Source organism: Gekko japonicus, unplaced genomic scaffold, assembly GCF_001447785.1.
Source record: "Gekko japonicus isolate JY-2015 unplaced genomic scaffold, Gekko_japonicus_V1.1 scaffold2307, whole genome shotgun sequence".
Lineage (NCBI taxonomy): Eukaryota > Metazoa > Chordata > Lepidosauria > Squamata > Gekkonidae > Gekko > Gekko japonicus.
In genome coordinates, this window is record NW_015170342.1 from 131,949 (window position 1) to 150,600 (window position 18,652).

Genomic DNA, 18,652 nt, shown 5'->3' on the forward strand with positions numbered 1-18,652 from the left:
GCCTCTTCACCTCTGTTTTATTTTTATATTTGTAAATAAAGAAAATAGTACAAAGACTCCCTCATCCAAAGGAACCCAAACCATACTATGCATTATTCTATCCATTCTATTTCCGTGAAATTAGAAGGGGGGAAACATGTATTCAGTTACTTTCCTTGGATTGTGTCAGAAGAACCACAAGCAAAGTTCAGGGAATAGGACTTCCCCACCTCCCACTACAGCCCACTGAGGACCCTGACTTTCTGTTCCCAGAGTTTAGGGGATCTTCATGCGTGGGGCAAAGTGGATATCTGCAGTGGAAAGGGGCAAACAGCAAAAAACAGCCCTTTCTCCTCTGCTAAAGGAAGTACCTTTTCATTGGCATAAAGGCTGTTATGACAGTCAAAGAGCACACATGGATACAACATTTTCTTTCTCAAAATGAAAAAAAAATTACCATTTTGACAATAGGCACCAAAAAATCCTTTGGGACAAAGACAAGTATTTGGTTTAATGCACGATCCACCATTGAGGCATACTGGGTCACACACCGCTATAGAAGACAAGGAAGGGAAAGGTAAAAATAATTTTTAAAAAACTCTTAATTGTAGATGCATGCATTATTTATTTATTTTATTTATTTATTGGATTTCTACCTCACCCTCCCAGCCGAGGCTGGCTCAGGCTGGCATGTAACTAAATAAAAGTATTTCACTTTTCTTGCATGCATACTCTTTCTTTCTTTCTTTTTGTTTTCAACCCCTGAAGGGATATTTTTATTGCATTTTCTATAAACTACAAAGAAATAAGGGAGGGTATCTACAAACTACAGGTGAAAGGAAAGAAAAACCTCTAAAAACCCAAGAGGTGGTGGCCATTACAAAGCATATAAAAATGTGCTAAATTATTACAGAGATTATTAGTTACATTGAGTGTGATCAATATATGCATGCTTATGTTATCAAAACCAGTTAAAATAGCTGTTCAAGAAATACCACAAAAGAACCGCTAATAATAATCCACTTAAGGCTAACTTCAGAGTCATTCAGCATCTAATTTCCCCCCCTTCTATTCCTCAATTGATAGTCTTGTTTGGGGGCAGCTGCCTCACGTTGCGAATCGGAATCTTCTTCAGAAGTTGTAGCATCAGAGTCACTGTCGCTTCCTTTGTCACTGTCGTTGTCTTCTTTGTCGTCCTCTCCTGTAGAACCAAGTTACTGCTTCAGAAACTCCCGAGCTTTAATAGCCATGTCAATTCTTTCTTTCTTGTCGTTTATCTTTAAAAGGATGCCATCGGGTACCAACCATCTGTAGGGGATGTTGTTTGTTTGCAAAAACCTTGCCAAGTCTTTACATTTCTTTCTCTTCTTCCTAATTTCAAATGGAATATCTTTCAAAGCCCTTATTTTCTTGCCCTCGATTTTCAGGGACGTTCCTGATGTTGGTTTCAGGATTTGATCCCTCACATGCCTTTTTGAGAATCTGACCACTATCTCCCCTGGCAGATTTTTCTTCTTTATATATTCTGAATATGATCCATAGACCACATCAATCTCATTTTGAATATAATCCGCTTTTAAATCTGCAATCGGGGCCAAGGCATCACTCAGAATTTGTTTCAGATTCTCCCCCTTAGTTTCAGGGTGCCCCTGAAATCTCAGGACAAATCTTTCTTTTTCCATTTGTAGTTGCAAGAGCTGTGTTTCATCAGATGTTCTCTTCTTTTCCAACATCTGCACACATTTTTTAACCTCTTTAGTCTTGGCATCCACCTCCTTCACCGTCTCGGCTGTCTGCTCAGTTTTTTTGTTAATTTCGCTTAGCTGGAGCTGCTGGGCTGCAAAGTTCTGGTTTAAAGTTGTCAGTTGCTGGTTTATGTTTGTCATTTGTTCCAGCAGAGGCCGCAAAGAGTCTGCTAACATCTTTGAAATGTTTGTGGAAGTTTCCGGTCGGCTGACCAGCCCAGCTGGACTCAGACTTCCTAAAGAAAGCTTAAGTTTCGCTTGCTTATCCTTCTCAGTTCTTTTGCCCACCATCTTTGGGAATGTTTATCTTTAAGAGTAGTTTGCCAAAAGTCTCTAATGTTCACGCTGATGCTTGTAAATCTCTTGTGAAGTTCTTAAAACAGCTCCGTTTTGCTTTTATGGCTGCCTCCCCCCTTTGGAGATGCCTCTGTCTTTTCTTTGCATTTGGGAAGTTCCCTCCCCCACTCGCTTTTATTGCAGGGAGGGGAGGCTTTCTGCCTTTATCCTGGTGTTTTCGCTTTCATGGACTCACAATTCATGCCGGCCCGAAGACCTCGCCAAAGGTACGTGTTGCTCACTTGGCCTCCATGCGCTTGTCCCGGTCAGCGGCTCGAGATCCATAGTGGACGCACAGCAGCAGGACCGTCGGGGCAGAAGGGAGCTTCAATCTCCAGCAATGTGCCAGAGGAGAGGCAACCCTTTAGCACCCCATGGCTGGGGGTCCAATGCAAGAGTCCTGGGGGAGTGTGTACAATCACACTGGCATGCAGATCGCATCCCTGGGAGCTCTCCAGGAATGGGTCTGTCATTGAGACGCCAAAAAACGGAAGCTCCCATGCATACTCTTTCAAGTAACTTAGGTATAATGAGCAAATGACAGGAGAACTGGCATACAGTTTATTTCAAACTGTTGTATGGTTGAATAAATTTAGAATCCAGTGGCACCTTTAAGACCAACAAAGGTTTATTCAAGGTATGAGCTTTCATGTGCATGCATACGTTTTCCAATACAATGGAATGGAAGGTAGAGTTCAAATTATAGGCTGAACAGCAAATTTACATGTAACATGATGAAGATGTTTTAAGTTATGCAAAGGTAAAGATAAAGATTTCCCATGCTCGAAAGCTAGTCAAATCCCATTCTAGGGGGTGGTGCTCATCTCTGTTTCCAAGCTGAAGAGCCAGCGCTATCCAAAGATGTTTCCATGGTCATGTGGCTGGCATGACTAAACGACAAGGCACATGGAACGCTGTTACCTTCCCACCAAAGTGGTACCTATTTATCTACTTGCAATTTCTTGCTTTTAAACTGCTAGGTTGGCAGGAGCTGGGGCCAGAGACCGGAGCTCACTCCGTCATGCCGAACTAGGGTCTTGAACTGCCAAACTACAGACCTTCTGGTCTGCAGCTCAGCATCTTAACCTCTGAGCCACCGCGGCCCCCTAAGTTATGCAAAGACAAACCTAAATAACAAGCTAAGATTATAACGTCAATAGTTATTTTGATTTAATTAAGAGGGGAAAAGCATAGAAAAGCAATAAATATATCAAAGCAGGGTATAAGTGTGTACAGGCATCTTTTAATAAATAAATTTTCTAATTGTGGGAAGTAAATTGGGACTCACCATTCATCTCCTCTCAGGCATGGAGGTAACAGCACTTTTAAAAAGTGGATGTAGTGGTATGTATGTATCTATGTATGTATGGTAGCGCATGTACTACTTCTTCCCACTACCTGCCCGCCCACAAAGGCTATGCTTATTTGCCTACATTGCATATTTAAATACAGGTACAGTTATAATCACCTTTCTATTAGCTGAATATTAACTGCCAACTTTAAAGGATCTTCACTGGAGGCCTGAATTTGGGCGCCCCACTTACGAAAATAAGAAAAGTGGCTGTTGGTGACAGGGCCTTCTCAGTGATGGCATCTTGTTTATGGAACTGCCTCTTCGTGTCTTACCTTAATTGTTTTAAAGAGCCGAGTAAAAAACTTGGCTATTCGCTCAGGCATTAATGTACAATGATAATATACGATAATATAATAATTGTACTGGATGTTTTTGCTAAGGTTTCCTTTTGCTGTTTTGCTTTTATTTTAACTGATGTTTTAAGTTGTCTCACGGACCTTGGGTTAGAAGGTGGCCTGAAATGTTTTAAACAGTAAACATATAAACACACATAATCATGTTCCAGGAGGACAAAAACATAAAAAATGTAAACAAAGCAAACAAGAACTAGGAACAATCCTGGTAAGGCTGGTTAAACCTGGTCAGGTGACACTCCTCACCTTGTGGGTGAGAGGTAAAAAAAATAAAATCAAACTTGAAGGCACAAGAGGATATCAAACTAGAGCTAAAGCAGGCCCTAACTGACTGAGCCCATGAATACCTGTATCATAATTATACAGGCATATCACAGATTATTTGTTTATATTTCTATGTCGCCACTGAAAAACATAAGACAAATACATATAAGCAGCTTAAAAAACTATCCATAAAACAGCAGACCATTAAAAAGATGATAAACCCCTAATTAAATGCCTGGGTAAAAAGATGTGTTTTGGCCTGGTGCCTACAATAAAGTAGGTACCAGGCAAGCCTCAAGTGGGAGGGCATTCCAAAGGCAAGGAGCTACCACAGAAAATGTCTTGTATTTAATCGCCACCCACCTCACCTCTGAAGGAGGGAGCACAGAGACCAGGGCTTGAGAGGCAGCTCTTGTATCAATAATTCTAGTGGCTTATATTTCACAAAAAAAATGCAAAACAAAGCCTTACTAGCAAAGTTCCTATGGGAATCAACCCCCCCCCCCCCAATTCCTCACTATTTTAAGTAAGAACTCTGGTTCTTTGGAGTCTTGCACTATAATATTATTACTGGAGATTTAATTTTTAATTTGTTTATGCTTCTTTTCGTGACCATATATGTGTAGTTTTACTGCAAGGCAATTCCCTCTGGAGGGTGGTTTTTACCTGTACTACATGTGGGTCCATACCAGCCAACTCTGCACTGGCAGACGTCTGGAGTAAGACATTCACCGCCATTTTCACAGTGCCTGTTGCATACCACTGTATCAAGCAAAATGTTTAAAAAAGGAGCTAGTATATAAGAGACTATTTTATAGTTGTAATGCATACAAATAATTTCCTCAGCTTTTTGCCCCACAGATTTTTGTAATGAGAACTGCATTGTAAAGACTGAATTCACACATTACAAACTACCTGGATTTGTTCATTATAAGCACGAATACTGTCGGATTTACATGCTCAGTTCTGCTGGCCTCTTCCAATTTACTCCTAGTTAAAAATTCCATTTACGGGGAGGGGGCGGGTGGGATTCTAATTGAAACTTCCACTTGAACATTACAACGAATCTGAGTTTTGTCAAAGGCTTCAAGAGTAGGAAGTGTTCACTCACACTCTTTGCACAAAGGAAGTGGTAGCGGTAGAATAAAGTAACAACAATAAATCAGATTCATGCTCATCACAAACTCCAGTTTGTTTATGATGTCTGAAAACAACCAAGATGTTGATATAGGGCTGGTATACAAGATAAACAACACTTCAGTGCAATGAAAAACAAAGTTGTACTTATCTGTAACTATTGTTCATTGAGTATCTTCTCTGCAGGAACACATGGGGACTGTGTATGAGCAGGCCTGCCATCAGATAGGTTTTTAGGGGGTGAAGCATTGGTAGACCTTACATGGGCAGACTCTGTGCCCTTCATCCAAACAGAACAGAAAGAGGACATGTTCATTGTTTTGGGTCATCTTCACCCCACAGTGGGAGCATTTCTTGAAAAGGGCCTTCTGAGCCATGGAAAGAACTCAGAAGCTGCCGTCACTCCATCAAATCTGGAGCAATTCCTCTCCAACACGACCGTAGCTGGAGACTCCAGAAAACTCCACCTTCTCCTTTGGTGGCAAAAGAAGAACTGAGGATGAGGGTGCTGCTGCACAGCAGCACATCGTCCATGGGCGGGAACAAGCTTCTAGCTCCAGTGCACAGCGCCCCCTGGAGGCTTTTTAGCGATAAGATTTATCTGATGGCAGGCCTGCTCATGTGCAGTCCCCATGTGGGACTGCACAGAAGATCAGTAATGACAATCTTGAAAACAGGCTAGAAAATGCAATCCCCCAGTGCTCCTAGAATATTCAAAGAACAGTAAGTTTTTAAAAGGGGACAAAAATAGACCACATCATGACAAAGATTACTATCACATGCAACTTAGCAACATTCCCTTCCAGACTGGAAGATTCCAAAATTTCTTCTTCCCCCTCTAAGTTGCGTGGAAAGTCAGGATAATATATCTGACAGGAAAAATTAATTTCAGTGTACTGCTGATAAGGCTTTAGATACATATTGGGTTTTTAGAATAGACACACACAACATGGTTGTGTTTGTGAATTCCTGTCAGGACTATATACAGTAAAGCACAAGATACTGGCAATAGGTAGAACTACTGCAGTATACCTAAGACAGTGATTATTTTTTACAAGTACTTAACACCTGTGTTATTAACTTTTAATGGAGACAGTTATATATTCATTTAATTCCTGCTTCCCCCAAAATAATAAATTCAAGATGAATCATGGTAAAAATAGTAATAATTGCGAATACACTATACACCTACATCCCAGTAACGTAAACCAAAACAGATTATACTCAAAATAAATAATGCAACCAGTAACATGAACCAAGAATAAACTGAAATTATCAGTGGTGAAGACATAACCCAATAAAGGAATATACTGCTGATGCTGTTCTCTTGCCACCTGCAGAAGTTGGGCTTGGGTAGCCTGAGAAGCATTGTGAGCTACTCTTTTTTATGACATCACTTCTTCTCCAATGACTTTATATTAAAATAATAAAGAGTAATAAATATTGAAATATTCACTAGAAATTAAAAAAGGATTCTAAAGGCAAGTACTTAAGAGAAAGGAAACGGACTTCTATTCTACCCTAACAGCTATTTTTTTAGTAAGCTTCAAATTCTTGGATATATTTGAAGTATCTAATATCAGCCTAACTGACCAAAATGATACAGCCAGCTATACTTACTTTGCCTGACTGTAGGAGGCGCTCAATCAAGCAACAGAAAGATATATTGTCTAATTGCTAGTCTGATATTTGCTGCAGATTCCTCGAGAAGTGTTGTGTATATCACAGTACTAACTAACTTTGGTCCCCAATTCTCGCATTTTTATTCACTTACTTGTTTCGCATCTTGGACCTACAAAACCATATGGGCAAGTGCAAAGGTTTTTAGTTAGACACGTCCCTCCATGTTGGCAAGGTGGGTCACAATGGGCTGCAGATGCAAAATTAGGCTGTTCAAGAAATCAGCTTCAAAACATCCATTAAAGTCAAACTTTTTTTTCTAACAAAAGACAAATATGGGACTCTGTTCAATGTGAAGAATCTGAAACGGTCAACTTTTAAAAGAAACTATGGCAGCTGCTTCTTGGAATATTGGAAGCACAGAAAACCAAATTCCATTTAATATTTTAGTATGATCAGAGTTATAGACATAAATGGGTGCAGCTCTAATAACATCAACAGTGACAGTATCAACAACTCACTCCATGGTTTTTCAGTGGAGCCAATGGAACTGAAAATCATAATGCAGTTCAAAGATTCTGATTACATTTAAGGAATTTCACAGTAAAAGGGCTCAAAGGCAGATCTGAGGCCTCAAGTGCTATTCCAAATTAGGCATGCACTGAGGAATGGGAAAGAAATCTATGAACACTGTACTCAGAAAATATGAATATCCTACAACCCATAAGCAGACTGAAGAGTGCAAAATGGAAATTTCCTGCTTCTTTCCTCTTGCTGCTGCCCATTAAATGTCCTAAAATTCTGCCAAGGGTTGGGGGACCCTTATAACCCTCAGCCTGATGCATCTTGTTTTGTGGGTGAGACTTTGTCTGACTTACAGTGCTATACTAGGCAGAGTGAAAGACTTCAACAGACTTAGAAGGGGTAACTCTGCTCAGAATGAAAGTGGGAAGTTCTTACTTCCTACTTTGGAACTTGAACTCAGTTTGGTGTAGTGGTTAAGAGCGCGGACTCTAATCTGGGTGAACCGTGTTTGATTCCCCACTCCTCCACATGCAGCTGCTGGTGTGACCTTGGGTTAGTGATAAATTCTTTTAGAGCTGTTCTGTCAAGGACAATTCTCCAGAGAGCTCTCTCAGCCCCACCTACCTCACAGGGTGTCTGTTGTGAGGAGGGGAAGGGAAAGGGATTGTAAGCCACTTTGAGACTCCTTTGGGTAGTCTCTTCTCTTTCTCCTGCCTGGTTTTGACTATATTCGGTTCTGGCCGAGATGAACTGACAGGTGTATCTCTCCTGCTTCCCCACACCCCCAATCCCAGAGCTTAACCATCTGGAGTCTGACCTTTGTTGGGGCCTAAAGCTCTTTAGACCTCCAGATCTAATTCAAACTTTATGGGAGCTTTGAAATCATCATGTGGCTCTGGGGAACCTAGAGTGAGAGAGGACAGGTAGGTTGGCTGGCATACAGAGCAGGGCATTTTCAGAGGTGGCCCACATTTCAAGGGACCCCAATGCCGGGAAGCTCACCGTGCTCCTAAAATCTGTTTTGTTGTGTACAGCTCTTAACAATTCTGTTCCTTTGCCTCATCTGGTTATACTGTCTGCTTCTTGCACTGTATTTCACTGTTTGTGTTTCTCCTCTTCTTCATTTTACCTCCACAACAACTCTGAGAGGTAGGTTTAAGTTGAGAGTGTGTGGCCCAAGAACACTCAGCAAGCATCCATGGCAGAGTGGAGATCTGAACCACGAGTCTCGCAGATTCCAGCGTGACACTCTTAACCACTGCACTGGCTCTCACTTAACCTTCTGTGTATGTGTTTCTGACATCATCTTTCTTTTATTTACAATTTAATTATTTGATTTATATTGTTAATTGCCTTGAGGCATGATTTTATTCAGTAGAAGGGCTAGACACAAATGTTCTTAAATAAATAAAAATACCTCTCACACTGTTTTTGTGCTCTTTGGAAAATCACTGACAGTTTCTGGGGATCAATATTCTCAGGAAATCAATACACATTGTGAGTCAGCTGTAAATGTTAAAGAAGATGTCCAGTTACCTTCATCACAGATGGATCCACTGAATCCTGGGAGACATTCACATACATTAGGCTGGATACATTTCCCAAGGTTTTTACACTCTGGTTGACAAAGGGCTGTATGAAACAAACATTTAGACATATGTTTAAGGGTTATTTCAACAATTTTTAGTGCATTTCTTAACAAACTTTGGCTAAACATGGTTCTCCAGATGGTTATACTTACCAACCTGACAACCATGGCCCAAGTATCCAGATTTGCATCGGCAGGTATTGGGTGCCACACATTTCATGTTTTTACCACATGGATGCCTGCATATTGCTTTATAAGAGTGGGGGGTAAAGGGAAAATGAAATCGGTTCACAAGCTGAAATGTACTACAGTGTATTCAGTTTCAGTATACACAGCACAGAATCAGCTAAAAGTCTTGCCTTTGAACAGGCCCACAGACATATTTAACCGGTTTGTGCGTCTGAAAGCCTTGTGAAGTTCAAGATAACCTACTATTGTCTAGGGCAGCGGTTCTTAATCTTTTATCTCTTGCATCCCACTAACCACTCTGTCAAAGGACATGAGTCCCACCGTGCTAGAATATATTTTTATGTTTAAAGACATTCTGTTATTATATTTATCATTTATAGTTAATTTTTAAGGATATAAACAATTGCAGAAGCACAATGGATAATCCCTGGCAGGTAGGGTTGGCCGGAAGTGGCACATCACAGACATTTGCCAGTGGGGAGATGGAATGGGGGAGGAGTTACTATGAGCACTGCCAAAAGATCACAGATGGATAACCATCACTTCTCAGCCTTTTGGTTAACAGCAAGTGTAGTAGATGGATAATCCATGGCAGGTAGGAACAGCAAGAGATGACACATTACACTTGAAATTGAGGTGTCTTTGAGAGAACAATTTTTAGTAATTGCTATGAAAACCCTGTGTCCCATCAAGGCTACTTCTGCATCCCAGATGAGGTACATGTACCGCCAGTTGTAGATCACTGGTCTAGGGAACCAATGAAAGATCAAAGCCATTTTGTTTCTAGCTACTCCACAATATGTGGGAAACACTGAATGTTCATCATAACTAGGAAAGGCACAAGATGCAACTGGGAGGCAAAAGGCTTTGAGCAGGGAATTGCCCTTTGGGGAGGCCATTTGTATAGTTTCTATGATCTTGTTCACAGAATTGTATTTAGTGTTATCAGTCTCCTTCCTTCCCATAAATGCTTGCCTTCATTCAAATATAACTCATAACAGTTTTTGCATAGAGCAGCAAGTGTCCTGAAGTGATACACTCTGGGTAGAATACTAATCCTTGGGAATTTAGTTATTTTCCAAAGTACACAAAATACAGCCTGAAAAGTGTTTTGCTACACCTGTATAACACCTGTGCTAAGTGGCTGCTTATGGCATACAATGATGAAAGATTTTTGTACCAGTCCCCATCCCTTCTTTAACTTACACAACAGCTCAAAGGAGGTCTGTGCTGTTATTCTCAGCTCTGTTGGTAAAGTGGGACTTGTAGGCTTCTTAGAAGCATAGACAGAATGATGCACCTTAGAGCTACCTTGTAGTTTGCTCAGCTAACTCAGGATTACTGTGATAGGACTACATTAACCTTCTTTGGGAATGTGCACACATCTGAAAAGGGCCCATTTCTGCACTGCATCACAAAACTTAAGCATACACACAACTATTCACTGCACACATATTATTTGAAGTATCCATACCTATACATACAACACCATCTCCAAAATAGCCAAAAGGGCAACGACCACATCTGAAGCTCCCCTCTTCATCTGATTCACAAGGAACACCAGGAAAACAGGGTGAATCTGCACAAGTTAGTAATTGTGGGACTGCCATTGCATCTAATTTTTTACCTGTCCCGGACCCTTTGGGAGGCACAGCAAATGTCTCAAAGATGGGCTGTACAAAGTTGTCTCTATGTTTCCCAAATGGGCTCTGAAACTTGCCATCACTTTTTCCTTCTGGTTCTTTGTTTGCTACTAAGGTCCTATTGATTATGTTCATTTTGTTGCTCAGTATTATGCTGGCCCCTAAGGGAGAGTAAGATCTCTCCACTTGTGATAGTGGTGTCTTTGTGGTCCTCCCAGGAGATACTGCATTATTCCTAAATGACACGTTGGGCACGGAGCTGGCCACAGAGCCTTTGCCGGTGGTACCAGAATAGGTGTTTGCAGTACTGACATCAAATAAATAATCAAGGAATCCACTCCTAATTGGCTTTCTAAAAGCTGTTCTCTGTGAAATGAGCAACTTTGAAGATATAGTTGTCTGAGCTATAGAAGCTGATGGAGCACTCTTGGCTGTTTCTGTGGGAATAAAACTTTCAGGAACATCTGTGGGATTAGATGGAAATTTTGCAGTATTTGGAACCGCCGTAGTGGAATGCTGCAGGAAGCCTGCCAAGCAGTGGAGAAGACAGAAAAACAGCATTATGAGATCTATATTTTGTAGGAAATACTCTTAAATTGGTAAAAGTAGCAGCCTTCTATACACAACATTCAGACATAATTTGATGAATGTACTAGAAAAATATGCTTTAGGTTAACTCTTTGAACAAAGGCTCCCAGAGCAACTTAATAAACACCATCCTCTAGAGGCAGAAGACTGACAGGGTCATCTTGACAAGTGATCCAAGAAGTTGCGAGGGGTCATATTATTATTTAAAAAATTAATTAATTTATTTCCTAGAAAGGGGTAGAAGAATGGTGATTTCATATACACAAAAGATACAGATCAGTGCAAACTGTCTTATGTTCATCTGCATGGAACAGTTTAAAACACATAATCTAAGAAAAAATTCAAATGCAAAACAACTAAATCCTCTCTTATCCCCTTATAAGTTTATAAATAACAAATTCAATTATTCAGGTTTCCAGTATTCTCAGCTGACATTTAGTTGACTTTTGTAAAATCAATAAAAAGATAACTTTTGCGTACTTGAAATTTGCATGTTAATTTAATAGCATGTGAAATCTGCAAAGCTTAAAAACTGTGCCTGTGTTAACATAAAACCTTCTTACTTTCCCTGTTCTTTGCTATCTTCATTTGACACCAATGTTTTTCGATCATCATTCTCTCCCACATAATATGTGGCAACATCTTTATGGAAGCAGCATACTGTTTGGCAGAAGCAACCAAGGATTCCTTGTAATATCACAAATTAAACCAGAGCACATTTTGTACCACGTGAGAGGCATATCCCAGCTGCTTGGGCCAGGCCCAAGAGCTGACAGCATATGACATGGACATTGGGGAATTTGATTTGTTCACCATTAGTGGAACCTGCCAGCACTGCACAACACTGCAAACACACTGAAGCAGCTGTGGTGACAAGCAAATGGGGAAAATGTAAGAAGCATAGCTGATATGGTGCAATGACAATTTCATAGGTTATTTCCAATGTGTTTCTGTTGCCTTCCGTCAGGGAATCTATTCCACAGTTAGACAGACACCAAATTAATTTCCTTCTAATACACTGAATGGAGAGGATCTCTGTCTCCATATATGAGTGGCTAACGTCGAATGAACTTCCCAGCTGAAGGCAGATGAAACATGTTCAGAATGACCTATTGAATAATAGTTGCAACTTGATCTTGCACCTTTCCTTTTATTACTGTCCCTCCCCATTTTTTTATTTAGCAGGAGCAAAGAACGGCAATAGGCTAGAAAAAAATGAAACCACAACAAGCATGATGATTTTGCATAAATATGCCTAGTAGGTCATTCTTGCCTGACCACCAGTCCCACACCCCCAGCATCATAATTTCTACATTATTGTTTCTACAGTATTGTTAGCAAATGCAGCAGGATGCTTCCCATTTTTACTGGCTTTGCTTATGGGTGTACACCTGCACATCACTCCACTCATTCTTTGTGTAGGAACAATTAAATACACTGTAATTGGAAGAAGCCTTGATGTTCAAAGAATAGTTGCTGGTTATTTCTTAGCTATGTCATAGACAAGGAATGCCTTCAGCAGACCAATACAAATATATTCTCTCCCTAGCAGAGTGCTCGGTATGATCCAAATTTCCCCCTTCTTCCATCTAAAGATAGGTATATGAATAACATAAACCTGAGATCTTTACTTGCCAGAGACATTTTCATCAGTAGGGGCACCAACAACTGTGTGTCCATCACTGTGGTCACCTTTTTTGCTGTAAACATCTTCAGGAGTCAAAGCATGAGACAGAGCTTCACTTGTTGATTTGATTTCAATTATGATATACATTTTTAAAAAGGTTAGCAAGCAACAAATGACTTTTACCTTCCAAACAACACTGTTCAACCTTCCAGGGACTATGTAAACAATAGGGCTCTCTAACTCTGGCAAGAAATATCCTTTCACTACCTTGGGTTGACAACTGGCCTGGAGAAAAAAAATGTCCCGTTCATTTACTAGAGGCCTGAAGCGTGGAAATGTGCAGTTGAGAAGCTTTTCATGGCATACTATCTGGTAAATAACACCCCATCAAGGGGTTACTAAAGGAACAGAACATTTTTCTTCTGGCCATTTGGCAACTCTAGAGCTCTTGAAAGTGTGCAAAGGAAATAGAAACATTGTTATCGGAGCCTGTAATGGGAATATGTTGTTATGGGGAAACCATTACAAACAAAGAACAATTTTCCAGTATTTAACTTTCTTGGAAAACATCAATTTCATCCTTTGGTAAGATTCTTCATGAGCAGCTCTGAGATTTGGAGGCAGGAGGCTGGACAGTAGGATTTCCAGACATCCTCACTGCCCAGCAGCTTCTTCACTTACATACTTTCTAGTCCCTCTCACATTATTTCATCACCCGACAACCTTGTATGATGGTCTTTGCTGCAGCATTTTCTCTCCCACTCTTTGGACCTTCCCCGCCTTTCAACTCTAACAGTACAATCTTAACCAGAGTGAATTTGTATAGAAGACTGCAAATCAGCACAGGATCGCCCCAACCTGGATAGCCCAGGCAAGCCCAATTTCATCAGATCTCAGAAGCTAAGGAGGGCAGACCTTGGCAAGTACTTGGATGGGAGACCTCCAGGGCTGGGACACTGAGACAGGCAATAGCCAACCACCTCTCTGAAATGTCCAAGCCCTACTAGGCAAGCCCGTAGCCATGGTGGTGCAAAAAGGGGCGGTGCCCCATCAATCATTTGTCATGCCCTTCCAATCAGTATTACAGGTTGGTGTGAAGTCTGTCACACTCTTCCAGGTGTAAATTTTCTTTGTAAAAAAGTAAGGAGTTGAAGTAAAAAGTGTGAATCTTATCATAAATCTTCCAAGTGTGAATTCTCTACACGATTAGCTACAAGAGCATTAGTGGTTATAGCAGGGCTGAAGAGTCCTGATTTTAAAAGCTTACAGGGGTGTTGGGTGGCAACGTTAGAAGCCTTGAGTCAGTGATTTACAGAGAAAAGAAGATTGAATTTACAGTTTCGGGTTTCAGTAAGAAAGCTCTCACACTTCTTTAATTCTGCAAATTATGTAAAACAGTGGCTTGGGACGGCATTTTTATAAAGCTTATACAGAACAGAACTGGAGTCTATGCCACAGTGTACATTAGATATTATTGATTTGTTGTATGTTCTATCATGTCTTACAGCATTGTTTTCATTTTTTATAATTCCATTTTCTGCATTATTGACATAGCATGTTTGATACCTTTTTCATTTTTGTAATTTTGTATGCCTAGTCCTACTGCATTTTTATTAGATCTCTCATGCTGTTTGATTACAGTGTTCTATACCATGTAATCCACTTGGAGTATCAAGTAGAACATTGGTAAATAACTAATTCAGTATAAATAACAAATAAATGATGATGGACTGACCATCACTGTACTTAAAAAAATTAAAATAAATTTTTAAAAAATGAAAATAAAACTTTTCTGGCTACGTGCCTGCTACTAGGGGTCACCAGAAGTCAACCATTATTCCTAGGTATGCACACACACACAGAGCGCAGGATTGTACTGTAAGACTCCTTTAAGGGGTACTAGCCAGGCTTCTCCGCCTTTCCTCTATTATTTCAATAGAAGAAACGGAGATATGCCACTAACCGAACTAGAAGGAGATACTGTTAATCCACTGTTAAGGACCACAGAAGGAGATACTGTTAATCCACTGTTAAGGACCACAGACAGCTAAAACAAAAGCCGCCCCCCCTTTTCCAGAAATGCCACACAGTGGCATTCTTCTAGCTGCTACAGTTCTTTCAGATATAATTCCAAACAGCAGCAGTAGTGTCAATCCAACAAGACATTTGGGGTAGAAGCTTTTGAGAGTCAAAGTTCCCTTCGTCAGACCTAGTAAAAGACTAACATGGCAATTGTCTGACACTATCTGGACTAAAGTTGCTGAAACCAGCTGGGGTGGAGGAGGCGGTTCCACCTACACATTAGAAAATACTCATGTTTGTTGGTGAACAACGGAAGGACTTTGCATCACACGTGGGATGGGGAGTTTTTGTGCCTCTCAGCCCTTTTTAATGAACACAGTTGTTTTGTCTGCTAGCTGCTGGTCGCTCTGCGCAACCCATGACAGACAACGCCATTTCATGTGGTAACTTATGACATTGAATAACTGCAGATGGAACAACAATTACACAAAAACAGCAACAGTAACTCCCAAGTCCAATAGCAGTTAGCACCTCTTCCATGCAACACCTTCTCCTCTTGTTTTGTACTGCTGCTTTGGGAAAATAGCAGCTGGACATAACAGTGGTATGTCAGTGGCTGTCTTCCAAAGAGCGATGTTAGGCATGTATGAGTATGCTTAGTGCAACAAACAAAACTCTCAATTAAATGTAAGATGACTGCAGTCTTATAGACCGGGGGGGGGGATTTCCCATTTTTACCATAGCATACTTTCCCATCTCCATGAAGGCCTTCTGGGCATGGGCCACAATAATAGGAATCAACGGTATTGAAGCAAACTACACCAGGGAAGCAGGGCCTTGATTTGCACTCGTCAAGATCTCCTTGGCAATGTCTGCCTAAACAGAAATAAAGACATTCAGGGAATGGAGGGAAATGGAGCCATTTCAAATGTTTGATTTAACCTCATATAAAAAGCTCAAGGAAAACCCCCCCGCCACATTAAGGTATCTTAAAGTAGCTTATATTAAGGATTTGCAGACATCTTACAGAGAGGGAGCCCTAGCTTTTTGGCTGATGACAACCCCTGGCACATCCCCCCCCCCAAATCTGTGTTTCACGCTATGTACAATTAATTGTTTACATTTTTGAATGCTGGTTTCCTCTAAGCTAGAAACTCTGCACATAAAATTCTGCCCCCTTCCTCAGTGGTTTTAAAAGGCTCAGGCAGGCATATATGAAGACTAGCAAGCAATTTCAAGAAAATATTTGTTTTACCTAGGTAAATATCACAGTAACTGAATCCTGAAATCATGCATGTAATTGAACAACGGCTGTACAAATTCAGAACACAGAATAATTCACCCTGCAGTCCAGGTGTACATTCACAGCGGAAGCTATTTATTCCATCGAAACATCTGGTGAGGCCACACGGATTGGATGTGCAGTCATCAATGTTCACTTGACAAAGGTCACCCTCAAACCCTGGCAAGCAGACACAGATGTATTTCCCACTTCCAGGGGGGAAACTGACGTTTGTCACACAAGACCCACCATTTAAACAGTCACATGGTTTCACGGTGACCTACAAAACACATCCAGTAAACACACTAGGTTATTATTCAGGAACTAGAAATTACATTAGTAATAGACTTACTGCAGCACTGTAGGGTCGGGTATCTAACCGAACAACGGTTACTACCTCTATTGTTCCTCTGGCTTCAGCACTGCAGTCATCTGTCACCGTAAAAGTAAACTGCTGAGTGTTTTTTGACACTGCTTTCCATATCAAGAGTCCAGCAGGAGAAAGACTGGCACCTAAGGGCCCAGAATTTAGCGAAAAGGCAATGGCAGAGCCTTCTGGGTCTGTGGCCGTGAAGTGATACACAAAGTTCTCCCCATAAAATGTTTGCAGCCTTTCTTGAAGATTTTGAATTACAGGAGGTTGGTTACCTGAAACAAAGAGTTTGCAGTGTGCTGATAATTATGAAAAATGGCTGCAGTAGAGAAGATTATTCAGATGTTAGGGACCCATCCCCAGTGGGTGCTGCCAAAATGAAGTGTTCTACTTTATCCCATATAAACACAAGGCTGTTTTTCACTAGCCATTGCACTGAGGAATACTGTTGGGGCAGGAGGCAAAACCTGGCAGCCCAGCCTCAGCTGACAGGAACGTCCTGAAGACTGTAAGTTTCTGCAAGGGGAGCTCTTCATTTATTATTGAGATATTCATACACGGCTTTCCTCTTCACTGGGGACCCAAAGCAGTTTACAAAACTGTTCTCCTCCCCTCTATTTTAGTGTCTCAGCACAATCCTGTGAGGTAGATTAGGCTGAGAAAAAGTGACTGGCCTGAGTTCATCTAGCAAGCATCCATGGCGGCGGCGGCGGCGGGGGGGGGATTCAAACTTGAGTCTCCTAGATCCTACTCAAACCACTACACCACGCTGGCTCTCTACAACAAACCAGCTTGCTCTCTTCCCTCCTGCCTGCTCTAGAATGATCCCCCCCCCCCAGCTAGCTGATACCTTGTTGGTCTATGCTATATATTGGCGGCTGCTATTAACTGATGTTTTCACTGCTTTCCTTTGTTTTATTCTTGTAAAGATAATGGTAACTTGTTTTGTTGTTAGCAGCCGTGGAAGCCTTTCACTGAGAGGCAGGATAAAAATCTTTCAATAAATGTTCACCCAGAAGAAGAAAAAATATGAACTAGCCTACTGGGTCTTTACCAAAAAAAGAAAAAGGCATCTGTTCTAGTCCGGTGTAACAGGCCGGATTAACCCCCCGGCCAGAGTAACCCCGGGGTTACTCTGGCCTAGCCTAGAATAACCCCGGAGGGGTTCTGAGGGGTTATTCTGGCCTAGCCTAGAGTAACCCCGGGTTAATCTGGCCATCTGTAACAGGCCAGATTAATCCCCCCCCCCGGCCAGAGTAACCCCTGCCAGGGGGTTACTCTGGGCTAGCCCATACTAACCTCCGCCTGGCCAGAGTGGTAAGTTAAATGTCAGCTGAATCCAATCTCTTCTTTTTTTAACTTCTTTTTTTAACTTCTTCTTTTTAACTGCACAACACAACAACCTGTAACCCCGGGCTTAGTTGAGTGGTAACTTAGATGTCAGTGTAACCAGCACAGTGTCAGCTTCTGAGGGTTTCAGGTCCATGAGAAACTTTTCAGGCAATCTGAGATTCCTCTTGGTAGTGAAGAACAGGGTATGAATCCAATCACATTAGTCAACAGACCCAAATATCAACAGTACTACGACTGACATTTCTTTGGAGAGCCAATTTTTTTAAACTTAAACTATCAGTGGCTATTAGCCACAAGGTAGGTACTTTGTTATTAACTTAATTATGGTAATAAGAACATAAGAACATAAGAGATGCCAATGTTGGATCAGGCCAAAGGCCCATCCAGTCTAACACTCTGTATCACACAGTGGCCAGAAATACCAGGTGCCATCAGGAGGTCCACCAGTGGGGCCAGGACATTAGAAGCCCTCCCACTGTTGACCCCCCCAAGCACCAAGAAGACAGAGCATCACTTGCCCCAGAGCCCCTATCTATACCTTGTGGCTAATAGCCACTGATGGACCTCTGCTCCATATGCTTATCTAATTCCCTTTTGAAGCCGTCCATGCTTGTAGCCGCCACCACTTCCTGTGGCAGTGAATTCCAAGTGTTAATCACTCTTTGGGTGAAGAA

The 18,652-nt window shown here is 41.3% G+C and overlaps 1 protein-coding gene across 1 annotated transcript in view; it reads right to left on the reverse strand.

Annotated features, from left to right (window-relative positions):
- The window catches only part of VWDE (von Willebrand factor D and EGF domains), a 70,611-nt gene that overhangs the window by 5,454 nt on the left and 46,505 nt on the right, over positions 1-18,652 (reverse strand). Inside the window, exons 17-25 of the mRNA XM_015418181.1 lie at positions 16,650-16,900; positions 16,313-16,532; positions 10,718-11,260; positions 10,565-10,633; positions 9,055-9,150; positions 8,850-8,945; positions 6,943-7,038; positions 4,698-4,793; positions 437-532 (exon numbers count right to left, since the gene is read on the reverse strand). Coding sequence (XP_015273667.1) covers positions 437-532; positions 4,698-4,793; positions 6,943-7,038; positions 8,850-8,945; positions 9,055-9,150; positions 10,565-10,633; positions 10,718-11,260; positions 16,313-16,532; positions 16,650-16,900 — 1,563 coding nt within the window. The remainder of the gene's footprint in view (positions 1-436; positions 533-4,697; positions 4,794-6,942; positions 7,039-8,849; positions 8,946-9,054; positions 9,151-10,564; positions 10,634-10,717; positions 11,261-16,312; positions 16,533-16,649; positions 16,901-18,652) is intronic.